Source organism: Neoarius graeffei, chromosome 18 (genome assembly GCF_027579695.1).
Source record: "Neoarius graeffei isolate fNeoGra1 chromosome 18, fNeoGra1.pri, whole genome shotgun sequence".
Taxonomy (NCBI): domain Eukaryota; kingdom Metazoa; phylum Chordata; class Actinopteri; order Siluriformes; family Ariidae; genus Neoarius; species Neoarius graeffei.
Window position 1 is genome coordinate 36,053,429 of NC_083586.1, and position 18,203 is coordinate 36,071,631.

An 18,203-nucleotide genomic window follows, 5' to 3' on the forward strand; every position below is an offset into this window, starting at 1 on the left:
GCTAAAAAATTCATAACAAATCTTCTAATTGCTCAAAACTGCTCATACTTCACACGCTAATCACTCATTGGGCTTCTGACATGTTACCCAATTTCTGTGATATTTCGCCACTGGGGGCGCTATTTTTGGGCAAAAAATCCAATCTTTCCTCAAATTTGGTCAAACTTCACGGCCACCCTCTTACTACCTTCCATGTCATGCATACCACATTTTGGGAATTTTCGTCCATGGGGGGCGCTGTTTTTGGCCGACGCAATTTCTCCAAAATGGGTTTTTGGTGAATAATTCCATAATGCTTTTCCTTCACACCACTACCTTGTGATAGTACGTTGCTGTTGTAGACACTTATTTTTCCACCTCATCGTCGCTCATGTACAGCATAGCGCCACCTACTGACATGGGAAAAACCAAAAAATTTATTCTTCAAAAATCTATATCTCATCTTCTATTTACTCAATTTTCATCACACTTCATACGCAAACTCTTCATAGCTCACCTGACATATACGCCAAATTTTGTGCACTTTCGCCCCTGGGGGTGCTGGTTATGGCAGAAATGATATTGCAGCTTCTGATTTGTCAACCTTGGCAAGCAAACTCTTTACAAGACCCTTATTGGGGCGCTTGCCATGGTCGACAACGCTCGAAATTTGGCTCCTTTTTCTTAGACTGCCACCGGTACTGAGAACCAGAAGCCCAGATCCAGGCGGGCCTCAGGGCCTCTATAGCGCCCCCTAACGTGTTGTGATTTTTGCCTCTCACATTAAGGTGCCTGGTTGCCATGTAGTTTGTAGTAGTGGCATGCCCTTTGGTACGCATATGTATCTCACCAAGCCGGTCAAAAATGTAATGCCTCTGCATTAGCCACGCCCTACAGGAAGTGAGGTAATTTCACTTTTGTGCGAAATGCATGGCCACGAGGACGGCGCAACTCCTCCTAGACCGTTCATAGGAACGTCACCAAAATTGATACACATCATCTACAGACATGGCTGACAAAAGTTGCTAAATACGTTTCACGTAGGGTAAACCGTTCAGAAGTTATACGTCAATCATTTTTCAATGCAGAATTTTACATGCTTAAAAATTCATAACAAATCTTCTAATTGCTCAACACTGCTCATACTTCACACGCAAATCACTCATTGGGCTTCTGACATGTGACCCAATTTCTGTGATGTTTCGCCTCTGGGGGCACTATTTTTGGGCAAAAAATCCAATCTTTCCTCAAATTTGGTCAAACTTCACGGCCACCCTCTTACTACCTCCCATGTCATGTATACCACATTTTGGGAATTTTCGTCCATGGGGGGCGCTGTTTTTGGCCCACGCAATTGCTCCAAAACGGGTTTTTGGTTAATAATTCCATAATGCTTTTCCTTCACACCACTACCTTGTGATTGTACGTTGCTGTTGTAGACACTTATTTTTCCAACTCATAATCGCTCATGTACAGCATAGCGCCACCTACTGACATGGGATAAACCAAAAAATTTATTCTTCAAAAATCTATATCTCATCTTCTATTTACTCAATTGTCATCAAACTTCATACGCAAGCTCTTCATAGCTCACCTGACATATACGCCAAATTTTGTGCACTTTCGCCCCTGGGGGTGCTGATTATGGCATAAATGATATTGCAGCTTCTGATTTGTCAAACTTGGCAAGCAAACTCTTTTCAAGACCCTTATTGAGGCGCTTGCCATGGTCGACAACGCACGAAGTGCGAGACCCTATTGTTGCCATGTGTCCAATTCTGTGCTTTGTCGCCATTGTGGGAGTAATGTCTCTTGCCGCAGAAGCTGTGGAAGGTTTTTCGCAGGGACGCATGCCCCCGCCCCCCTTGGCCGCTGGCGCGAGGGCCCATCGAGGCCGCTTGCGGCTTTAATTTCATTTGATGTTGATGCTTCCTCCCACATAAGAAAAACATGATGCTTTGTGAATTGGTTAGTCTAAATTACTCCTGGGAATGTGTGTACGTGTTTGAATTTGGGTGTTAGACGCCCTGTGTTAGATGCCAGCCACCAACACCCCCACCCCCTGTTCATGTGCCATGATAAAGTGCTACTGGAAATGACTGTGGTATTCCTGATGCAATATCAATGAATTTTTTTTTTTCAAAATTAAAATCAACTAAGTGCATCCATATTTACCCACGTCAAGCTAAAATAGAATAATTTGTGAATTTGATATCTCAAAAAAGAACAAGATCATACATACAGAAGAAGTTCATCCTTGAGTCACACTTTTCCCCTGATTATACACAAGCCCTGGATTTAAATCAGCTGATGTTCTAGAGTTTGCTGTGGTTTAGGTTGTTGGCAGAGTCTCTTAGGATTCATGTCTGGTAGGGTAGCACTTAATATTGGTGGTTTGGTCGAAAATAGGCCTCGGTGATTTGGCCACAGTCCAGTATGAGAGACATTATTATTATTATTGTGCTTATTATTTCTAGAATACAAATGTTGTCTCATGCATCACTAATTCAAACATTTATCAAGTCTAAAGTATTCAAAACATGCTTTCAATAAGAATATAACATTGCTCCCATTGCTCTGACTTTGTTTTTGTTGTAGAACAGATTTAAGCCACGAAAGTCCATCAGATATCAAAAGCAATATGTACCTGTACATATAAAACTGGGAGTGCCACCATGTATAAGGTCATCATTGTCAGGCAATATGAAGGGACACCTCTGCTGGACCTCAAGACAGTACTGTTCACATGGGATCTTGCGGCTACAGCTGGACTGATTGCTCTGGAAATACTGAGCGCAGAGCCACGGCTTGTACACCACCTACAAACAGACACAGACAGTATTAGAACAACTCTGAACTAAAAGTGTGAAGCTTGTCTCACTTGCAATTAAAACAAAAGTTCTTACGCATCCTACAATGCATACATTTCATTTGGGCTGCTATTTGTAATAAATGTATACACTATTTGAGGAGTTTTACCTCTAAGAAGGTATAAATCACAAAGGGGCAGACTGTTACAGGAAAATAATCAATGACAAAGTGATGGGATCCAATAACAGCATGTACTGAAGCGTTTTATTCCTTTTGCACCACAGGAATTTGAGAATACTAAGCATTACTGATTTATTAAAGAATGGCTTGTCATGGTTCTGAGAAACTGAAAAGTGCAAACGCTGTTTCTGTTCTGAAGACTTTCCCTTGGTGGAAAAATTACTGACTGTTACAAAGTGTTGACACTGGAGACTCCTTCCAAAAAATGTTAAATAAAAATCTCATTATCAATATCAAGATCATATCAGTAATTATTATACATACAGGACACTATTTTGATGGAATAAAAACATGTATTCTACAACCCCAATTCCAAAAAAGTTGGGACAAAGTACAAATGTAAATAAAAACGGAATGCAATAATTTACAAATCTCAAAAACTGATATTGTATTCACAATAGAACATAGACAACATATCAAATGTCGAAAGTAAGACATTTTGAAATTTCATACCAAATATTGGCTCATTTGAAATTTCATGACAGCAACACATCTCAAAAAAGTTGGGACAGGGGCAATAAGAGGCTGGAAAAGTGAAAGGTACAAAAAAGGAACAGCTGGAAGACCAAATTGCAACTCATTAGGTCAATTGGCAATAGGTCATTAACATGACTGGGTATAAAAAGAGCATCTTGGAGCGGCAGCGGCTCTCAGAAGTAAAGATGGGAAGAGGATCACCAATCCCCCTAATTCTGCGCTGACAAATAGTGGAGCAATATCAGAAAGGAGTTCGACAGTGTAAAATTGCAAAGAGTTTGAACATCTACAGTGCATAATATCATCAAAAGATTCAGAGAATCTGGAAGAATCTCTGTGCGTAAGGGTCAAGGCCCGAAAACCATACTGGGTGCCCATGATCTTCGGGCCCTTAGACGGCACTGCATCACATACAGGCATGCTTCTGTATTGGAAATTACAAAATGGGCTCAGGAATATTTCCAGAGAACATTATCTGTGAACACAATTCACCATGCCATCCGCCGTTGCCAGCTAAAACTCTATAGTTCAAAGAAGAAGCCGTATCTAAACATGATCCAGAAGCGCAGACATCTTCTCTGGGCCAAGGCTCATTTAAAATGGACTGTGGCAAAGTGGAAAACTGTTCTGTGGTCAGATGAATCAAAATTTGAAGTTCTTTATGGAAATCAGGGATGCCGTGTCATTCGGACTAAAGAGGAGACGGACGACCCAAGTGGTTATCAGCGCTCAGTTCAGAAGCCTGCATCTCTGATGGTATGGGGTTGCATTAGTGCGTGTGGCATGGGCAGCTTACACATCTGGAAAGACACCATCAATGCTGAAAGGTATATCCAGGTTCTAGAGCAACATATGCTCCCATCCAGACGACGTTTCTTTCAGGGAAGACCTTGCATTTTCCAACATGACAATGCCAAACCACATACTGCATCAATTACAGCATCTCAGTTTAAACATTTGATATGTCATCTATGTTCTATTCTGAATAAAATATTGAATTTTGAAACTTCCACATCATTGCATTCCGTTTTTATTTACAATTTGTACTTTGTCCCAACTTTTTTGGAATCAGGGTTGTATTCCCTTCTAGCAGGTTCCATTCATTAGGTTTGATAGCATGCGATATTGTTAGCATATCGCTTATCCTGAGTGTATTACGTCACTCTACCCAAAGGAGAATGAACATTATGGTTTATGATACTGCATGGTTGTCAAGACAACATGATGTCACACTTATGTGATACGTCTTACATGTAAAACTTCCACGCTAGCGAGTGACTGTGACAATTTGTAAACAAACATGGTCGCCAGGTTTGCTTTGTTAAATACAGAAGATTTTGAGCGAATTTTGAAAGAGAAAGACGCGTTGAACACCCGAAAGGAATGTGTATAATAATAATAATAATAATAGGGCGGCACGGTGGTGTAGTGGTTAGCGCTGTCGCCTCACAGCAAGAAGGTCCTGGGTTCGAGCCCCGGGGCTGGCGATGGCCTTTCTGTGTGGAGTTTGCATGTTCTCCCCGTGTCCGCGTGGGTTTCCTCCGGGTGCTCCGGTTTCCCCCACAGTCCAAAGACATGCAGGTTAGGTTAACTGGTGACTCTAAATTGACCGTAGGTGTGAATGTGAGTGTGAATGGTTGTCTGTGTCTATGTGTCAGCCCTGTGATGACCTGGCGACTTGTCCAGGGTGTACTGCGCCTTTCACCCGTAGTCAGCTGGGATAGGCTCCAGCTTGCCTGCAACCCTGTAGAAGGATAAAGCGGCTAGAGATAATGAGATGAGATAATAATAATATTGGCTGGCTTTTTTTTAGTGGTATATCAGATATACTCCATTCCACTCTTCAACTTGTTCAATATCATGCAAGCTGAATGGAATGTATCTGATACCACTATGTATCTGATGTATGTATCTGATATGTATCTGATACCACTGATACCACTCAGCCAATATTATTTAATTATTATACTACATACGGGCCACTTTTTCCATGGGATAAAAACATGTATTCTATTCCCTTCTAGCCAGTTTATTGATGCCATGCAATACTGTTATCATATAGCTTATCCTCCATGTATTACACCACTCTCCCCAATGGAGAATGAGCATGCAATATTGTTATAATATTGCATGTTGTCAAGACAACATGACATCACCGGGAGAGACAGAAGACAAGGTTAATTCAGTGCTCGGTTTAAGCACTAAATAAATAAACTGAAACTAAAGATGCACTGAACACCTGAAAGGCTACCAAAACTTAATCCTTCATGCATATTTACAAGAGAAAAACATACCAATGGACATCGAAAAACTGGAAGAGACATGTCGGAGATGTAAAACTTCGGCACTCGTGAGTGACTGTAACAGTTTATTCACAAACATGACCGTGAGGTTTACTTCATTAAAAGCGGAAGATTTAAAGTGAAAGACGCACTGAACACCTGAAAGGCTACCAAAATTCTCATCTCATTATCTCTAGCCGCTTTATCCTTCTACAGGGTCGCAGGCAAGCTGGAGCCTATCCCAGCTGACTACAGGCGAAAGGCAGGGTACACCCTGGACAAGTCGCCAGGTCATCACAGGGCTGACACATAGACACAGACAACCATTCACACTCACATTCACACCTACGGTCAATTTAGAGTCACCAGTTAACCTAACCTGCATGTCTTTGGACTGTGGGGGAAACCGGAGCACCCGGAGGAAACCCACGCGGACACGGGGAGAACATGCAAACTCCACACAGAAAGGCCCTCGCTGGCCACAGGGCTCGAACCCGGACCTTCTTGCTGTGAGGCGACAGCGCTAACCACTACACCACCGTGCCGCCCGCTACCAAAATTTCCCTGGATATTTTTCATGCATATTTACAAGAGAAAAACATACCAATGGACATCGAAAAACTGGAAAAGAGAGCAATAGCAGAAATATAAAGTTCTACTTGGAGGTGAGGAAAAGTGATGGAGACTTTCACAAGAGGACTTTACTCATGGACTTCACTCCGCAAAGCCCTTTTGTTTTGAACAACTGCAATGTAACAGTTAACTCCGACCAAAAGTAACTTTGAACTTGAACTGTCTACCTGTATATAGCTTGTATATAAGTTTGGTTATTGTTCAGGCTTTTTGGACTTGTACCATTTTTATTGTTAGAGCTTTGACTTTGTACATGTACAACCCCGATTCCAAAAAAGTTGGGACAAAGTACAAATTGTAAATAAAAATGGAATGCAGTGATGTGGAAGTTTCAAAATTCCATATCTCATCTCATCTCATTATCTCTAGCCGCTTTATCCTTCTACAGGGTCGCAGGCAAGCTGGAGCCTATCCCAGCTGACTACGGGCGAAAGGCGGGGTACACCCTGGACAAGTCGCCAGGTCATCACAGGGCTGACACATAGACACAGACAACCATTCACACTCACATTCACACCTACGGTCAATTTAGAGTCACCAGTTAACCTAACCTGCATGTCTTTGGACTGTGGGGGAAACCGGAGCACCCGGAGGAAACCCACGCGGACACGGGGAGAACATGCAAACTCCACACAGAAAGGCCCTCGCCGGCCCCGGGGCTCGAACCCAGGACCTTCTTGCTGTGAGGCGACAGCGCTAACCACTACACCACCGTGCCGCCCCAAAATTCCATATTTTATTCAGAATAGAACATATATGACATATCAAATGTTTAAACTCAGAAAATGTATCATTTAAAGAGAAAAATTAGGTGATTTTTAAATTTCATGACAACAACACATCTCAAAAAAGTTGGGACCAGGCCATGTTTACCACTGTGAGACATCCCCTTTTCTCTTTACAACAGTCTGTAAACGTCTGGGGACTGAGGAGACAAGTTGCTCAAGTTTAGGGATAGGAATGTTAACCCATTCTTGTCTAATGTAGGATTCTAGTTGCTCAACTGTCTTAGGTCTTTTTTGTTGTATCTTCCGTTTTATGATGTGCCAAATGTTTTCTATGGGTGAAAGATCTGGACTGCAGGCTGGCCAGTTCAGTACCCGGACCCTTCTTCTACGCAGCCATGATGCTGTAATTGATGCAGTATGTGGTTTGGCATTGTCATGTTGGAAAATACAAGGTCTTCCCTGAAAGAGACGTCGTCTGGATGGGAGCATATGTTGCTCTAGAACCTGGATATACCTTTCAGCATTGATGGTGTCTTTCCAGATGTGTAAGCTGCCCATGCCACACGCACTAATGCAACCCCATACCATCAGAGATGCAGGTTTCTGAACTGAGCGCTGATAACAACTTGGGTCGTCCTTCTCCTCTTTAGTCCGAATGACACGGCGTCCCTGATTTCCATAAAGAACTTCAAATTTTGATTCATCTGACCACAGAACAGTTTTCCACTTTGCCACAGTCCATTTTAAATGAGCCTTAGCCCAGAGAAGACGTCTGCGCTTCTGGATCATGTTTAGATACGGCTCCTTCTTTGAACTATAGAGTTTTCGCTGGCAACAGCGGATGGCACGGTGAATTGTGTTCACAGATGATGTTCTCTGGAAATATTCCTGAGCCCATTTTGTGATTTCCAATACAGAAGCATGCCTGTATGTGATGCAGTGCCGTCTAAGGGCCCGAAGATCACGGGCACCCAGTATGGTTTTCCAGCCTTGACCCTTACGCACAGAGATTCTTCCAGATTCTCTGAATCTTTTGATGATATTTTGCACTGTAGATGATGATATGTTCAAACACTTTGCAATTTTACACTGTCGAACTCCTTTCTGATATTGTTCCACTATTTGTCGGCGCAGATTTAGGGGGATTGGTGATCCTCTTCCCATCTTTACTTCTGAGAGCCGCTGCCACTCCAAGATGCTCTTTTTATACCCAGTCATGTTAATGACCTATTGCCAATTGACCTAATGAGTTGCAATTTGGTCCTCCAGCTGTTCCTTTTTTGTACCTTTAACTTTTCCAGCCTCTTATTGCCCCTGTCCCAACTTTTTTGACATGTGTTGCTGTCATGAAATTTCAAATGAGCCAATATTTGGCATGAAATTTCAAAATGTCTCACTTTCGACATTTGATATGTTGTCTATGTTCTATTGTGAATACAATATCAGTTTTTGAGATTTGTAAATTATTGCATTCCGTTTTTATTTACAATTTGTACTTTTTCCCAACTTTTTTGGAATCGGGGTTGTACATTGGATTGACAGAACATTGAATTACATTCGATCAGAATCAGCATTCAATATTGGTAATTAACACCCCCACACCTCCATTCTTAACTTTTTGTAAAATCTATAATTGTTCCATCAAATGTGTATGTATAATAATAATAATAATAATAATGGCGGTACGGTGGTGTAGTGGTTAGTGCTGTCGCCTCACGGCAAGAAGGTCCGGGTTCGAGCCCTGTGGCCGGCGAGGGCCTTTCTGTGCGGAGTTTGCATGTTCTCCCCGTGTCCGCGTGGGTTTCCTCCGGGTGCTCCGGTTTCCCCCACAGTCCAAAGACATGCAGGTTAGGTTAACTGGTGACTCTAAATTGACCGTAGGTGTGAATGTGAGTGTGAATGGTTGTCTGTGTCTATGTGTCAGCCGTGTGATGACCTGGCGACTTGTCCAGGGTGTACCCCGCCTTTCGCCCGTAGTCAGCTGGGATAGGCTCCAGCTTGCCTGCGACCCTGTAGAAGGATAAAGCGGCTAGAGATAATGAGATGAGATTATAATAATAATAATATTGACTGGCTAGTCTTCGACTCGTTCAATATCATGCTAGCTGAATGGAATGTATCTGATATACCACTCAACGTCAGCCAATATTATTTAATTATACAATTTCATTTTAATCCATTTATTCCGAATTAATATTACCATGAATTATATGAATGAATCAATACCTCCTGACCAATCAGAATTTCGGATTTAACAGCGGTTTTGGTATAACTGCTTTCTCTATAGGGCAATAAAATCACATTCACAGCTCAGCCTACATGCAGTATTCAGAACGAACAGAAGATGGAGCGGTGGTATAAAATATACGTTCGTGCACGAGCTTCTTTCTTATCACATGAATCTCACTCAAAACAGCTCTGTTGGTTTTGTCACCTCAAAGAGAGTCACATCAGGTTATTGAGGTCATTATGGCACAAGAAAACAAATCATCCTGTTGTTGCGTCACTGTGACATTAGATCTGTAATCATCCTGCCCACCACACACGCACTCACACATTGCACGTTGAATTAACACATATTACTTCACATGGTCCTTTTCTTTTCACCAAGGCTGCATGTAAGATGGGAGTGAAAGGGGAGGGGAGTCGAGTGGGCAGTGCACGGGGTGACAGCACTGTAAGAATAGCTCCAGCTCATTTATTTTGCCCTACATAGTGCACCCAGCACAAGCTGCTGTTAAGTAAAGCGAAAGAAGGCAGTGCAGAAGGCAGTGCATCCACAAATTGAAGTGTGTGCTGATAGAAAAGGAGAACAATAGAAGCCAAAAAGCAGGTCATCATTAGCACTGTCTGGCTGTCAGAGAATCCTGAGATACGGTCTGATTTGTGAGGGTTGGTTTCACTTGCCTCTCGCTCTCTCGCTCTTTCTCTCTATTTCACACACATACAAATACACACACGCACGCACACATTTTGCTCTGAATACTTCAAGAAACAAGCTGGCACAAGCCTGGAACAAGAAATGGTTCGCCAGAAGGGGTGTGTGCTAGCATCTTCAAATTGCCTCCCAGAGGGAAACTTGTGAGTTTGTCTTGTGTCTATTTTATGCACAATTTCAGAGGTCATGTGTCCTTTGGGGCTGTAGAAGCTCAGTGGCTAAAGACTTACAGTACCTACGGTATATAACCAGAAGATTGAGATTTTTAAGTTGGTGAGGTTGACAGGCGTGTGCTGTAGTCAGAGGGGTACCTGTAGCCACTGACTTGTCCTTCCTCATCTGGGCCCTTGACCAGCACCCTTGATGCACCCTGTATTCTGACTCTGAATTTTTTTTTAGTGTGTCACAGTGCAGCATTACACTCTCTGATGAAAGCTCTATCTGCCCTCTTCCGCATACTTGAGCTCACAGATGCCCATGATTGGTCATGGTCACTGTGATTCACGGGAGAGAGTATGCCATCCAAATTTGCTCCATTGGACTTCCAGCCATGGATGGCTGTGGCATGACACTCACGATGTCCTAACAATAGATTGAATGATTTTCTGTTGTGTCAATCAGGAGCAACATTTTTTCGTCATAGAACTTGCAAATGCATAAAATGTAGCAGCATCTGTAATAATAATCTCATCTCATTCATCTCATTATCTCTAGCCGCTTTATCCTTCTACAGGGTCGCAGGCAAGCTGGAGCCTATCCCAGCTGACTACGGGCGAAAGGCAGGGTACACCCTGGACAAGTCGCCAGGTCATCACAGGGCTGACACATAGATACAGACAACCATTCACACTCACATTCACACCTACGGTCAATTTAGAGTCGCCAGTTAACCTAACCTGCATGTCTTTGGACTGTGGGGGAAACCGGAGCACCCGGAGGAAACCCACGCGGACACGGGGAGAACATGCAAACTCCACACAGAAAGGCCCTCGCCGGCCCTGGGGCTCGAACCCAGGACCTTCTTCTGTGAGGCGACAGCGCTAACCACTACACCACCGTGCCGCCCTTGTAATAATAATAATAATAATAATAATAATAATTTCAACTTATACAGCGCCTTTCTCACACCCAAGGTTGCTTTACAATTACAGAAAAAAAAGTCCACCAAAAGAGGGTCAGGATGTAATTCCAGTGGCGTAGCAACCCACAATCCCACCAAAAGGTGCACAAAGGTATGTCCCAAACCAATTCCACCACCACTGCGACGCCACCAAGCAACATCGCTCAGAACACCGCACCAAGCACAGAAGCACCGCCACACAGAGCGCTGGACAACCGTGATATTAAAAAAAGCAATGAGCTCACTTTAGTCCATATCAAGGAGCACAGGCATCACCCATAGCAGCCCAAAGCCTGAAAAGAACCGACGGCCAAAACTGGGGCCGGAGCTACACCAGAACCGGCGGACAAACCATTCAAACAAAGAACATTCATATAAAGAACAAACATCAAACCATACAATCACAAAAAGAAAAACAAAGGGAGACAAAAAGGAAAAAGCTCCAGTGAGAAGCGGCAGCCGAAATGCACACAGCATACTCTCAACCGGAAACGGAAACTTCTAATGGTTTGAGAATGTTAAGGGTGTTATACTACTACTAATAATAATAATAAAATTATTTCTAATGTGCTTTTCAAAAAGCAAAGGAGACAATAAATCATAAAGACAAAAATGAGGAAAACAAGAAGAGAGGACAACAGAAATTAACAAGCCCAAATCAGTATGAACTAAGTCATAGGAATAGTGAGCATTTGGGCAAAAACAAGTAGGTTTTGAGACAGGATTTAAATAAGAGTGGGATTGTTCGATAGTTTGAGGCTGGGAGTTCTAGAGACGGGGTGCAATTTTGAAGAAAATTCAATTCCCGAAGCTGTAAAGTTTGGATGGAGGTATGGAAAGCAGACCAGATGAGGATGACCTAAAGTTACCTGGTGGTTTGTGTGAACAGAGAAGGTTAGACATATAGGAGAGAGCAAGGTTATTGTGGGCTTGGTAAGGTGATATAATAAGCAACGATCATTCGCTGAAGGCGAGGTGAATATCGGTGAATAATAACCGAGACGAAATCGAGCCTGAGGCAGATAATTGTTTTAGTACAAATACACAGGTGATTATTAAAAAATCATATTAAAAATAATTATAATTTATTTCACACTTAGGGCAGCATGGTGGTGTAGTGGTTAGCACTGTCGCGTCACAGCAAGAACGTCCTGGGTTCGAGCCCAGCGGCTGGCGAGGGCCTTTCTATGTGGAGTTTGCATGTTCTCCCTGTGTCTGTGTGGGTTTCCTCCGGATGCTTCGGTTTCCCCCACAGTCCAAAGACATGCGGGTTAAGCTACGTAACTGGTGGCTCTAAATTGACCGTAGGTGTGAATGTGAGTGTGAACGGTTGTTTGTCTCTGTGTCAGCCCTGCGATAACCTGGTGGCTTGTCCAGGGTGTACCCGCCTCTCACCCATAGTCAGCTGGGATAGGCTCCAGCTTGCCTGCGACCCTGTAGAACAGGATAAGCGGCTACAGATAATGGATAGATGGATGGTTGGATGTTTCACACTTCAAAAGAAGCATGCAAGTGTAATGCACGAAGGCTTGTGTCACTTCTCTATACCGACTCACATAAAATACTTTGCTCTGAAATCGATAAAATAAATCACAATTCCACCTTACCTTTGAATAGTTTTAGACCAAACTAAATAACATCTTTAGTGCTTTTAGGAACAGCATTTTCTTTCATCATTTTGAATTCTTCCTCACTTACAGTGACAAAGCGATTGGCCGTCATTTTGCCAAGTCGCTCGAGGTGATTATCGAGAAATAGTCTGAGTTTCTCGACCAATCAGCATACGCAATTTTGTATAATCACCTCCATATTTATACTAATTTACTTTAAATGTATTCTTTTTCATTTATTATTTACTGAAAGAACTTACTTTTCTTCTTCTGATGATCTTAAAGAAATTCAGATGCAACTTCTTATTGATTATGTAACTTGTAGAACATTTCAAATATTTTAACACAATTACGTTGTGATACACAACATGGTGCAGTGATTAGCATTGTCGTCTCACAGCAAGAAGGTTTTGGGTTTGAACCCCATGGTCGACGGGGGCCTTTCTATGTGGAGTTTTCATGTTCTCCCCGTGTCTGTGTGGGTTTCCTCCGGGTGCTCCAGTTTCCCTCATAGTCCAAAGACATGCAGATTAGGTAAAATACCCAGCCACTGGGGTTACACAAGCCAGTGCATACTTAGTGCTGGTCCCAAGCCTGGATAGATTGGGGAGGGTTGTGGCAGGAAGGGCATCTGGTGTAAAATCTATGCCAAATCATCCCATTCTCATTATCTCTAGCCGCTTTATCCTTCTACAGGGTCGCAGGCAAGCTGGAGCCTATCCCAGCTGACTACGGGCGAAAGGCGGGGTACACCCTGGACAAGTCGCCAGGTCATCACAGGGCTGACACATAGACACAGACAACCATTCACACTCACATTCACACCTACGGTCAATTTAGAGTCACCAGTTAACCTAACCTGCATGTCTTTGGACTGTGGGGGAAACCGGAGCACCCGGAGGAAACCCACACGGACACGGGAAGAACATGCAAACTCCACACAGAAAGGCCCTCGCCGGCCCCGGGGCTCGAACCCAGGACCTTCTTGCTGTGAGGCGACAGCGCTAACCACTACACCACCGTGCCGCCCTATGCCAAATCAAATATGCAGAAAAGATCCGCTGTGGCGACCCCTAATGGGAGCAGCCAAAAGAAGAAGAAGAGTAAGTTGTGATAGATACATGACTAAAATGTAATTTTTTTTGTTGTAACTTATAATGGGTTTCTAATGGAGAAGGACGTTTCAAGCAGCAGATGTTAAATGGATTCATACATTAATGCATTTTTTTAAGTATATTAATGGTTATTTTAAGGTAAATTGTTAAGTGTCATAGCAGACCAGGGCTGGAAAAGACACTTTTCTCAGTGTTATAGATGTGAAAGTTTTGCGTATAAAGGTTTTTCGTTTTTTTTTTTTTTTTTAATTAATGTTTGAAGTTATTTGTATAAAGTATGCATGGGGTTCTTATGAAAGCCCATTTACCTGTGTTTGATATTTATTTTTATTGAACTTTTACCTTTACCTTACATTAGTGCTGTCAAAGTTAACGCGATAATAACGCGTTAACGCAATCTCAATTTAACGCGATTTAAAAAAATAGTGCCGTTAACGCAAATTCTAATTTGGCCCTGCGAGTCACCCGTAGTTCCTGTTGAGGCTTGTCGCGCGCTGCTTCAATAAGAGTACGTGTGAGTGATGGAGAACATAGACATATAAACATCCTCGCCGCCATATTGGATGGGGCAAAGTGGAGAATAAAGATGCCTCATTCATGTGCTGCGTTTAACTGTACCAACAGGTTTACCGTCCAAACGAGATCACATGAGATTACCTTTCACAGGTGAGACTGGAAAAATACTTTTCAATACTGTTCCTTCAGTCTTCAGTTTCCCAGCTCATCTCCACCGGGTAGGTGTAGAGTTATAAGCAGTGAGCATTAGATAATACAGTGCCACATTATGATGAACGTTTTTGAATGTATGATGAATGTTTTTATTTTTGTTATCTGTTTTTTTCTTCTTTTATGGCAAATACTTCTCTTCAAAAGAAACTAATGAAGAGTAAAATAAAATTTTTTTTTATTTTCACAGTGATATGCACTTTATTTTTCATCCCTTGGTTTTCTCATCTAATATGGAAGTTATGGATGTCAGTGGCTGTGACAAGACGTGTTATGCTCTGCAATAAAAAAAAACAAAACATTGGTACAAAGCAAGCCCATTCACTTTTTTATGCTGATAAGAGAATTACAATGGTTTTTCATGTGACAAAAATGTGAGATTAAATTGCGATTAATCGCGAGTTAACTATGACAGTCACGACATTAATCGCGATTAAATATTTTAATTGCTTGACAGCACTACCTTACATACATTTGTAAATGTAATTTCATTGGGACACACATAACACCCCGATCATGGAGTCACCCATATGTTAAGTGATGTATGGAGCAATACAATGGCTAATAAAACTGCAATATTACACAATAAACATTATAATATTTGAGCAAATAATAACATGACTGTGCTTTAATGAGACAACGAATGCACAGACTAAATCGTAGGTGCTTAAGAAGGCAACTAGACTTGCTTGAAGTTCTTGAAGGTGCTTCACCTCTCATCCGAAAGGCTTCGGATGAGAGGTGAAACATTTTCAAGAATTTCAAGCACGTCCAGTTGCCTTCTTTAGCACCTACGTCAGGTCTATTCAAATAGCGGCCCGGGGGCGAAATTGGCCCGACTGAAATTTAATCTGGCCTGCGGCAGATTTTTTTAAAACAAAACAAAAAAACATATCTACGTATCTGCCGCGGCGCACAGTTTTCTCTACCGCTCTGGCACAGACCAGAGTACAGGTCGTCTCCATGGTGACAAACACTCATTCTTGCGATGTGACACTCCATGCAGCTACAGCAGTGGCAACATGGTGCTGTCCAAGCAACGTCGCAAAGTTGACAGAGAAAACCGTAAATTTCAAAGTGAATGGACTGAAAAGTACTTATTTACTTTGCAAACTATGGCAAGCGATAGACCTGTGTGTTTATTGTGCAACGAATTCGTAGCTGTGGCCAAAGAGTACATCGTGAAGAGACATTTTACAACAAAACAGGCTTCATTTTCTGAGCAATACCGAGAGAGCTCCGAGGAGAGACGAAGGAGAATAGACAGACTTCTTTTGAACAAAGTCACCGTGCAATTGGTGGCTTTTGCACAGAATAAGAGAGAGCTTTTATTGCATCTCTATGAGTGGCGTGGATACTGACAAGAAAAAAAAAGACCCTTCACCGAGTCGGAGACTATTAAAGACTGCATGCTGGCGGTTGGGCGGCACGGTGGTGTAGTGGTTAGCGCTGTCGCCTCACAGCAAGAAGGTCCGGGTTTGAGCCCCATGGCCGGCGAGGGCCTTTCTGTGTGGAGTTTGCATGTTCTCCCCGTGTCCGCGTGGGTTTCCTCCGGGTGCTCCGGTTTCCCCCACAGTCCAAAGACATGCAGGTTAGGTTAACTGGTGACTCTAAATTGACCGTAGGTGTGAATGTGAGTGTTAATGGTTGTCTGTGTCTATGTCTCAGCCCTGTGATGACCTGGCGACTTGTCCAGGGTGTACCCCGCCTTTCGCCCGTAGTCAGCTGGGATAGGCTCCAGCTTGCCTGCGACCCTGTAGAAGGATAAAGCGGCTAGAGATAATGAGATGAGATGAGATATTATGTACCTTAGTATAGTATATTTTAATTGCCTTTAGCTGATATCAATTTTATGTCAATTGTCCGTCCGGCCCTCACAAATTTTGTAATTTTCTAGTTTGGCCACCCTGCAAATGTATTTGAATAGCCCTGACCTACGGTTTACGATGACCTGGATGACTGACAACCTTCACGGACATAACGCACAGACTAAGTCTTAAAAAGGTCTGCAAATTCCAGAGCTACAAATAAACCCAAATCCTTCAAACATCATACCCAGTGATAGACCCAGGTCAAAAAGTTCAATCCTCATGTTGTATCTTCTGGGATTCAGAGTGCAAATGAAGCACAGTAATGCCAGAGAGCACTGCAATTATCGACTGTGTGTTCTCCTGTGACTGCTGTGCCCAAAGCTGAGGTCAGAGGTTACAGAGGCATTTCTTTGGCTCAGAGGACCATCATGCATGATGTCCATAGTATAAATCAGATATGAAGAGCAAAAGAAAGAAAGAGATGCAGAGATTCAGGGCTACTGAGGAATACAATTGGCCAACACTTAACAAGCATGACCATGGTAGATAATGCAAATTAAGCTGACCTGTGGGCAAGGAGAATGATAGGGGACTCTGTGGGTGAGTGGGTGCACATGTCTGTCTCTCTCTCTCTCTCTAGTGTGTGTGTGTGTGTGTATATATATATATATATATATATATATATATATATATATATATATATATATATATATATATATATATATATACTAATTCTCTGCACTAATAGCCCCTAGCTGTTAGCATCTAGGGTTCTTGGTTTGATCCTGAGCTCTGTTTGCATGATTCTTCCAGGTGCTCCATTTTCTTCAGACTGTCCAAAAGCATGGCAGTAGGTGCTTTGGCTACTCTAAGGCTACGTTTACACTAGACCGTATCTGTCTCGTTTTCTTCGCGGATGCACTGTCCGTTTACATTAACCCCCCTGAAAAAGCGGGGAAACGGGAATCCGCCAGCGTCCACGTATTCAATCTAGATCGTATCAGCTCCGGTGCTGTGTAAACATTGAGAATACGCGGATACGCTGTGCTGAGCTCTAGCTGGCGTCTCATTGGACAACGTCACTGTGACATCCACCTTCCTGATTCGCTGGCGTTGGTCATGTGACGCGACTGCTGAAAAACGGCGCAGACTTCCGCCTTGTATCACCTTTCATTAAAGAGTATAAAAGTATGAAAATACTGCAAATACTGATGCAAATACTGCCCATTGTGTAGTTATGATTGTCTTTAGGCTTGCCATCCTTCCACTTGCAAGTAATAAGTGATATGCGCTGGGATCTCACACACAGCGGCTCAGTCCCGAATCGTGGCTTGTTCACTTCACTCGCGCGCTCTGTGAGCTGCGCAGGGCCGGAGTGCACACCCTCCAGAGGGCACTCGCTGTTCAGGGCGGAGTGATTTGGAGCGCAGGATGCCTGCGGAGCCGAGCGTATCCGCGTATTGGTGTTGCTGTGTGCACGGCTAACGGTTTTAGTGTAAACGCGAATCATTTTAAGAACATTAATCTGATGATCCGCTGATTCGACGTAATGTAAACGTAGCCTAAATTGCCCCTAAACGTGAATGAGTATTTGAAAACTGTGCCCTCCTCGATTAATGGTACTCCTTCTAAATATTAGTAAAAAGGGTTTGAAAAAATCCACTTTTGGGTGAAGTGGCTTCAGATCACACTGAAAAAAAAAAAGAAAAATCCAACCTTTAATTGAAATCAAT

General features: G+C 42.8%; 1 protein-coding gene across 1 annotated transcript in view; it reads right to left on the reverse strand.

The window, feature by feature from the left end:
• nalf1a (NALCN channel auxiliary factor 1a) overlaps nt 1–18,203 on the reverse strand; it is a 233,735-nt gene that overhangs the window by 29,201 nt on the left and 186,331 nt on the right. The window contains exon 2 of the mRNA XM_060898746.1: nt 2,627–2,798. Within this exon, the coding sequence (XP_060754729.1) occupies nt 2,627–2,798 (172 nt within the window). The remainder of the gene's footprint in view (nt 1–2,626; nt 2,799–18,203) is intronic.